The sequence below is a fragment of the Podarcis muralis genome, chromosome 16 (assembly GCF_964188315.1).
Source record: "Podarcis muralis chromosome 16, rPodMur119.hap1.1, whole genome shotgun sequence".
Classification (NCBI taxonomy): domain Eukaryota; kingdom Metazoa; phylum Chordata; class Lepidosauria; order Squamata; family Lacertidae; genus Podarcis; species Podarcis muralis.
In genome coordinates this window covers 11,623,902-11,637,846 of record NC_135670.1, presented here as the reverse complement: position 1 = coordinate 11,637,846, position 13,945 = coordinate 11,623,902, and the positions used below count along the sequence as shown (strand labels likewise).

The 13,945-nt window shown below is 47.9% G+C and overlaps 1 protein-coding gene across 1 annotated transcript; it reads right to left on the bottom strand.

Moving 5' to 3' along the window:
• Positions 1 to 4,787: 4,787 nt before the first annotated feature.
• Positions 4,788 to 13,308, bottom strand: WDR74 (WD repeat domain 74). The gene is made up of 11 exons (XM_028710504.2): positions 13,154 to 13,308; positions 12,268 to 12,377; positions 11,220 to 11,341; positions 10,454 to 10,517; positions 9,153 to 9,296; positions 8,593 to 8,694; positions 8,215 to 8,315; positions 7,555 to 7,610; positions 6,372 to 6,514; positions 6,051 to 6,107; positions 4,788 to 5,401 (listed from the first exon to the last, which is right to left on the bottom strand). Exons 1-11 carry the CDS (start codon positions 13,212 to 13,214, stop codon positions 5,213 to 5,215), a joined length of 1,149 nt encoding a protein of 382 aa, XP_028566337.2. The 5' UTR covers positions 13,215 to 13,308; the 3' UTR covers positions 4,788 to 5,212.
• Positions 13,309 to 13,945: the final 637 nt, after the last annotated feature.

Here is a 13,945-nt window from a genome sequence, read left to right as displayed (position 1 = left end):
CAACTCCCTTCGTCACCAAGGTGGCTGCGATCCTAGCACGTTTCCCTAGGAGGGAGTAAACCCCATACAGACTGAATGAGACTTACTTCTGTTTTTATGTATTGATTTAAGCAATTTAGTATACTGCTTAACTACGGTAGTCTCTAAGTTTACAAATATAAGGTACAAAATATAAAAATACGATTGCGCTGCCAGGGGCATTAAAGCCGCATTTCCCCCTCAAAATCAAATCCCATTGCCTTGAGAAGGTAAGAGCAGCTTAGCTGCTGCATCAGGCCAAAGGATCAGGCTATCTTGTCCAACACCCTCTTCTCACAATGGCCAAACAGATGACACAATGGGCAGCCCCAAAGCAGGGCATGGGTGCAACAGCAAGTCTCCCTGCTTGTGATTCCCAGCATATTGCCTCCGAGAGAGGAGGGAGAGAATACATGGGCATCCTTTTTTCTCCTCCATAATTCCTCTCCAAGCCCCTGTAAATGGTGAGAGTTTTGTAATAGGGACAGTTTGCAGAATGACACAGAAAGCTTCCCAAACTGCATCCAAAAATGCAGATAGAGAAGTTGTGGGATATAAGAGATGTTGGGTGGAGAAGTCAGCAAAGGCAGTTCTGCAGATTGCAGCATTAAATAATAATAGAATGATTATTACTACATTATATCCCACCAGTCCTCTGAGGAGCTCAAGATCACATACAGGTAATTTGTTTGTTTGTTTGTACATACCCTGCCCATCTGGCTGGGTTTTCTCAGCTACTCTGGGCGGCTTCCAACCGAATTAAAAACAATACAGCGCCAGACATTTAAAACTTCCCTAAACGGGGCCGCCTTCAGTTGTCTTTTAAAATTCAAATACTTCTTTATTGCCTTGACAGCCACTACTGAGAAGGCCCTCTGCCTGGTTCCCTGTAACCTCACTTCTCACAGCGAGGGAACTGCCAGAAGGCCCTTGGTGCTGGACCTCAGTACATGCTTCCCCCACAATAGCCCTGTGAGATAGATTAAGCCTGGTGTGGGGAACCTTTGCCCTTCTAGTTGATGAACTACAACTCCCATAAGCCTTAGCTAGCATAGCCAATGGCGTAGTTCAGCAACACCGGGATGACTAAATGTTCCCCGTGCCCAGATTAGGGTGAGAGAGAGCAGCATGGTGACCAAGTTGGGATGTGAGCTCCAGTCTCCCAAGTCCTAGTCCAGCACTCTTGAACCACACACCGCACCACATACAATATATAATATGAAAGCTGTGTTAGTCTGTTATGATTAAAAACCCAGTGTGGTACAGTGGTAAGAGTGTTGGACCAGGACCAGGAAATAGCAGGGTTCAAATCCCGATTCAGCCATGAAACTCAATGAATTGGGCTACTCATTCTCATCTTAACCTACCTCACAGGGTTGTTTTGGAGATTAAATGAGAAGGGGGAGAACCATGAATGCCGCCTTAGCTTGTTGGAGATAAAGGTTGGGTTATAAATGTAAGAACTAAAGAGAAAGGTTTTGGGTAGAACCTTAAGTCTAACTTTTAAAAAGCTATTTTATGGGAATATGAATAAAAACTGATAAAAGTGTCTTTTGTGGTGGTGGGGCATTCAAGGGCTTTCTTTATAGTAAAGGTAAAAGGTAAAGGGACCCCTGACCATTAGGTCCAGTCGTGTCCGACTCTGGGGTTGTGGCACTCATCTCGCTTTATTGGCCGAGGGAGCTGGCATACAGCTTCCGGGTCATGTGGCCAACATGACTAAGCCGCTTCTGGCAAACCAGAGCAGCGCACAGAAACGCCGTTTACCTTCCTGCCCGAGCGGTACCTATTTATCTACTTGCACTTTGATGTGCTTTTGAACTGCTAGGTTGGCAGGAGCAGGGACCGAGCAACGGGAGCTCACCCCGTCGCGGGGATTCGAACCGCCGACCTTCTGATCGGCAAGTCCTAGGCTCTGTGGTTTAACCCACAGCGCCACCCGTGTCCCTGTTTCTTTGTAGGAATAGCACATAAAAAACAAGATGTGGAATAATATGAGCAGCTCTTGCTGGATCATATTAAAGGTATGTTTGATGAAGCAGGCTCTATCCCTTGAAAGATGATGTCATGACTTTGAGCCTTGAAGGTGCCACAGCAATCTAACTACAACAGACCAATGTGGCTATTTGGTGGGGTGGAAGGCAGGGAAACCTATCTTCTGGTGGAGCCAATGGCGGACAAACTCACCCCAACTGGCAGTAAAAAAGAAATTAGGCCTCTGGTCCCTGGCTGAAGGCAGAGTGAGGTTGGTGGGGGAGTTCCCCATTTAGCCCTCATGGACCAATCTCCACAGTGGCTTCCCCTCAGGAATTAGTGATATCCAGCTCACTCTTACTGCTCAGACCCAGTAAAATCACTGACCGTTACTAACAAGTCCGTTGACTTAAACTGGTCTCTTCACAGTGGAGCTAAGGGGTTGTATTCAGTTATTTATGACAGTGGACAACCCAGAGGCTTATGGGAAGCTCATGAAGGATATAACCATGGGTAGGCAAACTAAGGACCGGGGGCTGGATCCAGCCCAATCGCCTTTTCAGTCCGGCCCGAGAATCAGCGTGTTTTTACATGAGTAGAATGTGTGCTTTTATTTAAAATGCATCTCTGGGTTATTTGTGGGGCATAGGAATTCGTTCATTCCCCCCCCCCCCAATATATTCCAGCCCCCCACAAGGTCTGAGGGACAGTGGACCGCCCCCCTGCTGAAAAACTTTGCTGACCCCTGGGTATAACTTTCCTCTGCTAATACACCTTTCCTGCATTTCAGAGGTTGACTACTGCTGGAAATGGAGTCTCCACTTTTGTTAGTGGGATTACTAGAGCTGACCTGCATGGATTTGCCCAATGGTATTGTAAGCCAGTAGTCGTGAGCCCCATGGCCACAGCGAAATTCCAAAAATTACCATGTTATATGAAGGAGTTTCATGGAGGACCCTGAGTTTCTAGAATTACTGTATTTTTCGTCCCATAGGACGCACCGGCCCATAGGACACACCTAGTTTTTTGGGGGGGAAATAAAGGAATTCCCCCCCCCCTTTATTTCCCCCCCAAAACCAGGTCGGGGAATCCAAACCAGGTCGGGGAACAGCGGGATGGCGGCGCTGCGCCTCCCTGCTGTCCCCCGAGCTTGTGGGGCTGCCCGATGTCTGCCCGAAGCGCGGGGCGCTCTGCTTCAGCGCTCCCCGCACTCCGTGCAGCAGGCTGCTATCCACAGCCTAGGGAGCCCTGCGGGAACTCCCGCGGGCTCCCCAGGCTTGCTAATAGCTTCCTGAAGCCTGGAGAGCGAGAGGGGTCGGTGTGCACCGACCCCTCTCACTCTCCAAGCTTCAGCGAAAGCCTGCATTCGCCCCATAGGATGCACACAGATCTCCCCGTCATTTTTGGAGGGGGGAAAGTGCGTCCTATAGGGCGAAAAATACGGTATTTTTCTAGTCCTATTATTTTAAAGACCTATCATACCCATCTCTTTTTCTAAGCTAAATAACCACAAATGCTTTCAGCTTTTCCTCACGGGGACTGTAGGTTTTCCACTCATCCCCTCAATTTTGGGCCGCATCTGCACTGTACATTTAAAGGAGTATTGTACCACTTTGGACTATTGTGGCTTCCCCCAAAGAATCCTGGGAACTGGAGTTTCCCCCTCATTCCCCTCACAGAGGTACAATATCCAAAGTTCCCTAGGAAAAGACACTCATCCACTCTGGAAACTGGCGGTCTCTTAACAACTCTTGACATTCTTGTTGCAAACTGTTTTGATCTTTTCTAGCATATAGCAGTATGCATTTTTATAAATCTGCAAATCCGCTCGTGGATGGGGCAACACTCCCCTTGAAAATGCAGGTTCCCAGTCTTGGGATTTTACTGGATTCGGCCCTGAGCCTGGATGCCCAGATTTATGTGGTAGCCAAAACTGCATTTGCACAGTTAAATCTCGTGTGCCAGCTGTGCCCATTCCTGGAGAATTCTCATCTAGTTTAGTTACATCTCATTTGGATTACTGTAACATGCTCTATGTAGGGCTTTCTTTGAAGTACTTGAAAACTCCAACAAACAAAGAGCTGCAGGCAAACTCTTGACTGGGGCTGGTTGTAAAGAGCCTATTACTCCCTTTTTTCGACAGCTCCACTGGCTGTTTCTGGGCTCAATTCAAAGTGTTGGTTATGACCTCTATAGAGCGTTATACAGCTTATGCCCAGGCTCTCTGAAGGACCATATTCTGCCACACAAACCTGCCCAGGCTCCGAGATCTTTGGGGGAGGCCCTTCTCTCAGCGCTGCCACCCTCACAGGCACATTTGGTGGGAATGTGGAAGAAGGCCTTCCAAGTGTGGGGACTTGCTTCCTAGTGAAGCTAGGCTGGCTCCCTCCTTGTTATCCTTCTGCCAGCAGGTGAAAACAATGTTTTATTCTAGTAGGCTTTAGGGAACTGACTTTTTTTGTTTTTTAAAGGAAAGGGCTTCTATTAGTGCTGTGCTATTTTTACTATCTGTGTTTTAATAAGTTGTTTTTGTATTAATTCTATTATCATTTAATTACTTTTCAACTTTTATCTGTTTTGTTTCAATTTGTGTAAGCCACCACTGAGGCCTGGAAAAGTTGGAATATGAATATAATAATATCCTGAGTGGCCCCAAACTTGGGAGTTAGAAGTTGCTTCCACACATCACTCCTTAAAAATAAAAAGGAAATGGAAATGCTAAGCGGGACAGGAATGGTGACACTTTCTCCTACCCGAGACCCCGCACAGGGGAAATAGAGCCCACATTCAGAACATATTGTGCAAGAAGGTACTTTTTAATCGCTTCAAGCGGTCTTAACTGCACAGCAGCCAAAATGAGAGAAGGAAAAGGGAGAATTTCAACCATGCAGGGGGGAAATGTGTTGTCTCCATAAGGTTCTTGAAATGAAGCCCCTGCTATATAAAACTTCACATTCCTGCCACACCAGCTCCCCAGATCCAAAAAATAACCTGGGGCTGCTATGAGGTTAAAAGCAACCCCCCCCCCATGGCAAACCTGTCCTACGAGGCAGCAGAAAGCAGCTCACAATGTTTCTGTCTCTTTTTCTCCCATGACCAGCCAAGGCCTTTGCTTGTGGCAAACCCATGTCCAAGGCTGAGATTCAGGTACTTTGGTGATGCCTGCCTCCTTCGTTATTAAAAAGGCAAATGTCATTTCAACCCCCTCCCCACCCAGATCTCAAGATTCAGCTTTTTTAATCTTCTTTGGCTTTTTGAGGCCCCTGTCCCTCCCCACGTCAGAGAACGGCTGTCGTTCTGCTTTCCGCTTGGCGGCAACCACTTCCATTGAGTTCCAGATCTCGTCCACCTCCTCCTCCTCCTCTTTCACGTCACTCTGGAGGTCAGCTGAAGGGTCGGCGCCTTCATCCTGGAGAAAGAAGATCAAGGATGTATCTGCACCTTAATACAGGCTTCCCTACTGGCATCAGTGGCATGCAATGCGCTCCCTGCTGAAATATGAGAGTGCCCATCTGTATTGGCATGCTGCCGGCTTTTAAAGAGGCACCTGTTTAACACAGGCATGCCCATGATTTCTTGACTCATGTCTCCTGTTACAATAAGTGTGTGGCACCTAACTAGGTTCTCAGAGTAGGTCCACTGACATTAATGGGCCCTAATGTTGGTTAATTTAATAGGTATACTCTCAGTAAGACTAACAGATCATAGAATCATAGAGTTGGAATAGACCACAAGGGCCATCGAGTCCAACCCCCTGCCAAGCAGGAAACACCATAAGAGCACTCCTGACATATGGTTGTCAAGCCTCTGCTTAAAGACCTCCAAAGAAGGAGACTCCACCACACTTGTAATACAAGTGATACAACCCATCACATTTGATTGCCTATTTTACGTATGGAGGGTGAAATTAAATGTGCTATTACACAATCTTCCATCTGTGCAAGCATTCAACTTGTTAGAGAGAACAATCCCCCCTCCCCCTTCTCCCGCTCCGTGCTCAGAGCCTCATGGCAACCAGGAATTATAATACCTCTTCCTCCTCGGTCCCTTCGACTCACCTCCCATTTTTCTCTGCTGGTTAGCAGCAGGCAGTTCAATCGCGATTTCAGATACACCTGTAACAGAGACATAGTTCAGTTAAGCAGCAGAGAGGAGGCCACCAGCTTGCCCCATCCTGATGTCCTCCAGCCACTGTTGAACTCAAGCTTCATCAGCCCCAGCTGGCATGACTAATAGCCAGAGATGATGGGAGTGGAGAATCCAAAATCATGCCACCCACTAATACTGAATGTTGGCCATTCTGGCTGGCGCTGATGGGAGGTTCCCCCACAATCTATATGCAACCACTGGCAACATTGTCGTGTTGGGCTCCTCCTCACCTTATGCTCCAAGCGCTTGTGCTGGAGGTTGTGCACACGAAGGAAGCGGTCCAGCCCGCACGAGGCCACCAGCGGAAGCACAGGGTGGCACTGGATGGCACGGACACTCCCAGCGAAGCCTTTGAGGCACTTCAGCAACCGCCCTGTCACAAGACGACAACAATGGCTGAGTTACGAGGGCATCAGGTATGCTGTGGCTACACTACTCAAGTGTGGAATTTGGAATGTAGTGAACTGCAGCTTGGTGACAGCCTTACAAATTTATTATATAGTAAGATATTAAGGAATGCGGGTGGCGCTGTGGGTAAAAGCCTCAGCGCCTAGGGCTTGCCGATCGAAAGGTCGGCGGTTCGAATCCCCGCGGCGGGGTACGCTCCCGTTGTTCGGTCCCAGCGCCTGCCAACCTAGCAGTTCGAAAGCACTCCCGGGTGCAAGTAGATAAATAGGTACCGCTTACTAGTGGGAAGGTAAACGGCGTTTCCGTGTGTGGCTCTGGCTCGCCAGAGCAGCGATGTCACGCTGGCCACGTGACCCGGAAGTGTCTCCGGACAGTGCTGGCCCCCGGCCTCTTGAGTGAGATGGGCGCACAACCCTAGAGTCTGTCAAGACTGGCCCGTATGGGCAGGGGTACCTTTACCTTTTTAAGATATTGTTGCAAAGGCAGACTTGAAGAAAAAGCTGTGAGGTTTTTCTATGCGCTTGTGTGGAATTAAACAGGAAATTTTAAGTCTGCTGCACATGGCTGTGGTTCATAGACTACAAGATTCCAAGTACAGGATCCCAAGGGAGGTGATGGTCTACGGTTCGTGTTTCCCCACTTGGTCTGCCTTGGGGTACGGAACCATCTTGTAGCCAACAGAATAGGCCTCACAGAACAAGGGTGTGTGTAGTTTCAGAGTGAGAGTGCGGTATCTGCAACCCCAGCTTGAAAATGTGACCACAAAGGCTGGCAACAACCTCTGACTAAAAAACACAGCAGGAGAACTTTGCCCGGCCAAATGCTGCTGTCTGCAACTCGCTTTAAAGAACCTTCCCCTCATCAAAGAGTTGCCTCTCCAGCTGTACATCAATATCTCCTTCTGCCCTCCGTTTTTAGCCCACCTTGCTCCTCTGCAACTCTCTTTCCAGATTCTCCTCAAATCCAAAAACCCCTCACCACTCCATCATCCTGGTTCTTACTTACCTTGCCGTAAATCAATTACTGCCACATCGCCACGCGAGCTGCCCACAACAACAGCACTGTAAGTGAAAAAAGGAGGAATTATATATTTCCAGTTTTGCAAAGGGACAGCATCCATGTAGGTCCTTAGCTGTGAGCAGCCAAGGACACTGCAGGCTGGGGATTGTATCCAGAGCTTGAAAAGTTCATTTTTTAAAAAGGCACTAGTTTCAGTTCACATTTGTCCCTTTACAATATGAAATAATTCTGCTCACATTCAGTCCAGGTTCACACAAATAATCCTCAGCAATTTTTTCCAGCATTCAGAATGTTACAAGCTGCTATGCTAAAGTATTAAATATACTTACGAAGACAAACAAAAAACCAACAACAACCACATGGTGGAATGTGAATGATTTAGCTTATTTACCCCAACAATTATGATCTTTAAACTTAAAATGCCCAAGGAATCTATGAAGTAGAAAAGCACATGTAACAGAATGAACCTGAAGATGAACTGGAAATAGTTCCAAGTTCCACCCTGAAACAAACTTCATTCACATTTAATTCAGCTGGCAATTATGGGAACCCTTCAGGTGTAGGGGGGAGATCTTTGAACTAATTCATTGAAGTTTGTTAAACCAAACTCATTCATTCCAAGCACTGGGGAGAAGAGAAACTCACTTTGTGTCAGGGGTCAGGGAGAGGGCAGTGAGTGGGTACTCCCCAAAGGTGGCTTCCAACACAGGGCGCCGCTGTGGGGAGCTGGGGTCATAGATCCGGACCTGGAGGCAGAAGAAGACCAAGAGGATGAAGAGCAGAAGTCTTCAGCCTCAGATGAAAGACCCAACAACAGCAGCAACCACCCTATAACACTCCCAAATGCTATAATGCAATGATGGGGAACCTTTTCCAGCCCTTCTGGACAATGTTCCGAGGGACACATGGAAGCACTGTGCAAAATTTGGTTAGGCTATCTCAAGAGATGTCCAAATGCATAGAGAACAAATGCCCAACTTTCTGAAATATGTAGTGGAGATATCTGTCTTCCCCAGCTTCTACCTGGTGGTGTCCAGTGCAGGTAACAATTTTATCTGATCCAGGCAGGAACTGCATGTCCCGGTCCCAGATAGGCACCCTCAGGTCAAGCCAGTCGTTCCGCACCTGTTGACAAGAGGGCAAGGCATGGTGTGAACGAAGGCAAGAGTGTGTCATTCTCCAATACATTACACATCCTGAAGAATCTGAAAAGGAAAAAGATATTTCCTGAACTGCACTATGGAATCTGCTTACATCAGATGTGGTAGTGACCACCAACGTGGATGGCCTTTAAAGAGGATTGGACAAATTTACGGAGGAAAGGCTATCTATGGATTCTAGCCATGTTGTTCTCCTACCACAGTTGGAGGCAAAATGTGCCTCTGAATGGCAGCTGCTGAGAACTGCAAATGGGGAGAGCTACTGTTGTGCTCAAGTCCAGCTTTTGGTTGGCCACTACAGGCACAGGATGATGGACCAGGTGGGTCTTTGGCCTGATCCAGCAGGGCTCTTCTTACGCCCTTATCCGTGCACTAATACAGGAGAAAGGAGCCCAGGCTGTTTACACAGTATAGCAAACTCACATTTTTGGCTCGGAAGATGGGCTCCTGCGGTTGGTGGAGGTCCCACACCTTGAGGCAGTTCTCCTTCCCCCCTGTGGCCACACGGTGAGGCTGTTCCGGGTTCTGGCGCATGCGGCACACGCCGGGGCCCACCTGGACCTCCAGCTGCAATGCAAGAGACAGAGCTGGTGGTGGAGGTGTACAAAGCCAAGACAAATACATGTGGACTCTCCTTCCCTAGCAGAGGCTGAATGGCCATCTCTCATGGATGCTTTAGTTGAGATTCCTGCCTTGCAGGGGGTTGGACTAGATGGCCCTTGGGTCCCTTCCAACTCAATGATTCTATGGTTCTGTATGTAGACAGGCTACCTAACACGAGGACCTGCCAGATGCAGGTTCATAAACCTCAGCTAAGTACGGTAGCTATGACTGGCCTTGGGGAAGCCGCTTTCACTCTCAGTTCCTCCCCAAAATATGCCAACATCGAAGAGGGTGTCGAGAAATCCACTTTGTGCAAAAGGTGCAGTTCCACAGGAGTATAGTCATAGGTTGAATCCAATTAAGTTCCATTCAGTGGAGTCCCACTCAATTAACATTGGCTCGCAGTACGTTTCCGAGCACAATTCAAAGTGTTGGTGCTGACCTTTAAAGCCCTAAATGGCCTCGGTCCTGTATACTTGAAGGAGTGTCTCCACCCCCATCGTTCAGCCCGGACACTGAGATCCAGCGCCGAGGGTCTTCTGGCAGTTCCCTCATTGCGAGAAGTGAGGTTACAGGGAACCAGACAGAGGGCCTTCTCGGTAGTGGCGCCCACCCTGTGGAACACCCTCCCTTCAGATGTGAAGGAAATAAGGAGCTATCCTATCTTTAAAAGACATCTGAAGGCAGCCCTGTTCGGGGAAGTTCTTAATATTTAATGCTGTACTGTTTTTAACTTGGGAGCCGCCTAGAGTGGCTGGGGAAACTCAGCCAGATGGGCGGGGTATAAATAATAAATTATTATTATATTATATTATATTATATTATATTATATTATATTATATTATATTATATTATAACAAACCTAAGCTCATCAGCTTCAATGGGTCTACCCTGGGTAGGACAAGTATGGGATACAATCTGCAGAATTTAACTTTCTGAACATATCAGCTCTTTCAGCAAGCAAAGCCCAGACATGTTTCTAGCACTTAAGACTGCAAAGATATTTAGAAAAATTAAAAACACACAATAAAAAGATTTGTGACTCCGTAAAAGGCTATTGTGTGGCCTGGAACCCATCTCTCCCCCTCCCCACCTCCCTCAGACACCAAGATAGGACTCACATTTTCTGACGAAGCATCCCGCCAGACCTTCAGCAAACCAGACTGTACACAGGTGATGAGGGAACTGTAGGAATTGGTTGAAGAATGAAAAGGGAAGAGATATCAGAGGGGAGGGAGGCAGAGAGAAATTAATTTGCCATAAATGTGGAGAATGCATAAGACGAGCTGGTGGCAATCCTTTCCAAGGAAGCAAAAAACCCACAAAGCCTTACCTCAGTGAAAAGAACACACATTTGTGTGCTGAACAGCCAATGTTCAATCAGGAAGGGGGCTTGAAGTCACAACTGATCAGCTGACGGGCACCACTCAGGACCTCCAAGTGGAAGCAATCTCTGGGGCCTGCAGGGTGCCAAACTTAAAAGGTTCTGAATTTGAACCATCCTGGCACAGATTAAGGTTCCTGATTGTTCCTTTATAGCTACATCTTTATCTGCCTCACACCTGGGGCAGGTGGCCATGGCTAGGGGAGAATTGGTCTTACAAGCCAATTAGGATCCCTGAGGTTTAGGCCCCAAAATACCTGAAAGATTGCTTCCTTCACTACAGATCTTTTTTGTGCCGAGACTAGCACAGAGGGTACTTTTGGTAGTTCTACCTCAGAAGTTTGGTGTGCGTATGTGTGTGGCAGCCCAAGAGAGTGCATTCTAAAGTACAAACACCCAAGGATCATCCCTGCTGAATCCATGGGCGTCATCTCAAGTGACATGAAGCCCGATCTTTCCCTGAGGTAGATGAAGGCTAAGGATTTGAAGGGATTCAGACTTACTTGTCAAGCACAGCCAAGCCACAAAAGGGTCCCTCGCCTCCTAGACAGTCTCGTGACTCAGTAAACTTGCCCTTCTCAGTACTGAACAATCTGACTGATCCATCAAGGCATCCCACAAAGATCTGGGAAGAAACAAGAGGAAAGAAAGCAGAAACTATTAAGAAACAAACGTGCACCTCCCTGGCTGCATTCTTTCAGAGAAGCGACTGCACCTCAGTAAGAGAATGTATGCAAAAATAAGTCCCAGGTTCAAACCTCTGCCATTGCCAGTTACAATGCCCTCAAGTGCAGGGGGTAGGAAAACCTTTGGAGAGACGCTGCCAGTCACAAAAGACAATACAAGGAAGACTCTGTAAAGGCAAGGAGGGCCTTTTACAGCTATGGCCGGTATGCCAACTACAACCACTCTTAGACAGAGATAGTCTGGCTGCAGTGATTCATGCATTGGTAACCTCAGTACTTGATTACTGCAAAGTGCTCTGCGTGGGGCTACCCTTGGGCCTGTTCCGGAGGCTCCGGGTGGTGCAAAACACTGCAGCTAGACTGTTGGTGGTAACAGACTATCACCAGCACGTAACTCCAGTGCCCAAATGCTTGCACTGGCTGCCCACATGACTCTTGGTCAGGTTCAACGTTCTTGTACTGATCCTCAACTACTTGAGTCCAGGATACTTCAGGCACTGCATGATCCCTGCTCAAACTCTGAGGTCTTCAGGAAAGTTTCTGTTAGTGTTCCCCCATGGCTTAGATGAATAGATCTTATGCACAAGGAGCTGTGAGGGAGGCTTGTCTTTCACTATACATCTTTAGGCTCCAAGTGAAAATATTTCCCTTTACCTAGGCCTTTGGCTGATTAATATTCTACACCCTTTTAAATGGGTTTGTGGGAAGGTTGTGGGGTTTTTTTTGGACAATACTGAGCTAGAGGGACCAACAGTCCAACCCACTATAAGGCAGCTTCCCATACAATGAGGTATCCTGTTTTTCTTTCCCAGCATCCAGTCCCCTAAACTGTGCCAGCTGCCTTAGGAGTTGGCAACCCCATTACCTCAGACTCGTAGGGATCGCCCCAACACACGGCAGTAACAGCTTCGTGTCGACTGAGCACCGCATCTCCTGACTTATAGTTTGTGGCCTGTTTCTTCTGCAGGTTGATCCCTAGAAGGAGGAGAAAAGAGAAAGAAAGGGATATTATTGGGAAGGGGGGAAAGAGAAACAGGTCAATGACAAACTCTCCCTGTGTCACTCACCACCAGGAAAGGGGAAGCTGAGGGGCTAGTGGACCTCTCTGCTCCTTGCAGTGTTCTAATCTAGCACCCTCCTGCTAAGTCTTATGACGCAGGTTTGGCAACTTCTCAACCATTCCTGGCACTGTAACCTTTTACATGGACTTGATCTACTTGATGCCTCCACAAAGTTCACAATCAGGGCATGAAGAAAATTGCCCTCCCCTGTCGCTTGTCCTCAGCAAATTCCTAGGTATACTCCCCTCTAGAGCTGGAGGTTCCACTGAGCCACTATGGCTAATGCCTATTGAATAGCCTAGCCTCTTCTGTTCATTTGTTTATCCCACTTTTTCCGTCCTCCAAACAAGCATTCATTGTCTACACATATACGCTCCCCAACCAAGAAACCATCCTCTTTTCCCCATCACCTCCCCTTCTTTCACATGTACTACCTATAATGTACTTCCTTCAAAAGGTGCCTCAGAAAGGGGAGAGGCACTCTGTACATGCTCAGAAGCCCAAAGCACCATAATTTGTTGTAAGGGTGCAGGCAACCTCACCCCCCTCCTGCCACTAGGAACAGCATCTACCCACACTTCCTCCTCAGTTATTTCCCCGAAAGCCACACAAGGCTCTCCGTTTCCCCAGCGTCGCTGAATAACAGACATCCCACCCCAAGTAGCGGTCGAGCCCCGGACCCTCCATTACCTTTCAGGATGCCCGTCTCGGACCCCACCCACACGTGGTTACCCCGCGCCGGAGACGCCATTTCTACAGTCGCTCCGCCTCTGGACTTCCCAAGGCTCGTCCTGTCCCGAAATCCCTGTTGAGCCGGACGTTTTAGAGTGTGACACCGGAAGAGAATGTTACTAAGGCCCCTCGCTGATTCGCCAGCGCAGCTTCCTCGGTGTTGCACTCTTAGCAATCCCACTGGGACGCCGCTCCCCTTTCCTGGTGGTCCCGTTGTTTTCCTGATAGCGAAGGGACGGGGCTGTTTATGGACCTTCTTCCTGCCTAAACCCCACTAAGTGAGTTTCAGCTGGGGAAGGAGACTATTTTGCGGGCAAATAGAGCTCCGAAATGGGGATAGGGTCAGGCGAGCCCTGCAGGAATAACTGCACAGGAAACCAGTGTGGTGCTTAATAATAATAATAAAAATAATACAGTGGTACCTCATGTTACAGACGCTTCAGGTTACAGATGCTTCAGGTTACAGACTCCGCTAACCCAGAAATAGTACCTCGGGTTAAGAACTTTGCTTCAGGATGAGAACAGAAATCGTGCTCCGGCGGCGTGGTGGCAGCAGGAGGCCCCATTAGCTAAAGTGGTAACTCAGGTTAAGAACAGTTTCAGGTTAAGAACGGACCTCCAGAACGAAGTTCTTAACCCGAGGTACCACTGTAATAGTAGTAGTAGTAGTAGTAGTAATAATAATAATAATAATAATAATAATATATTTATACCCCGCCGATCTGGCTGGGTTTCCCAGCGGCTTCCAAC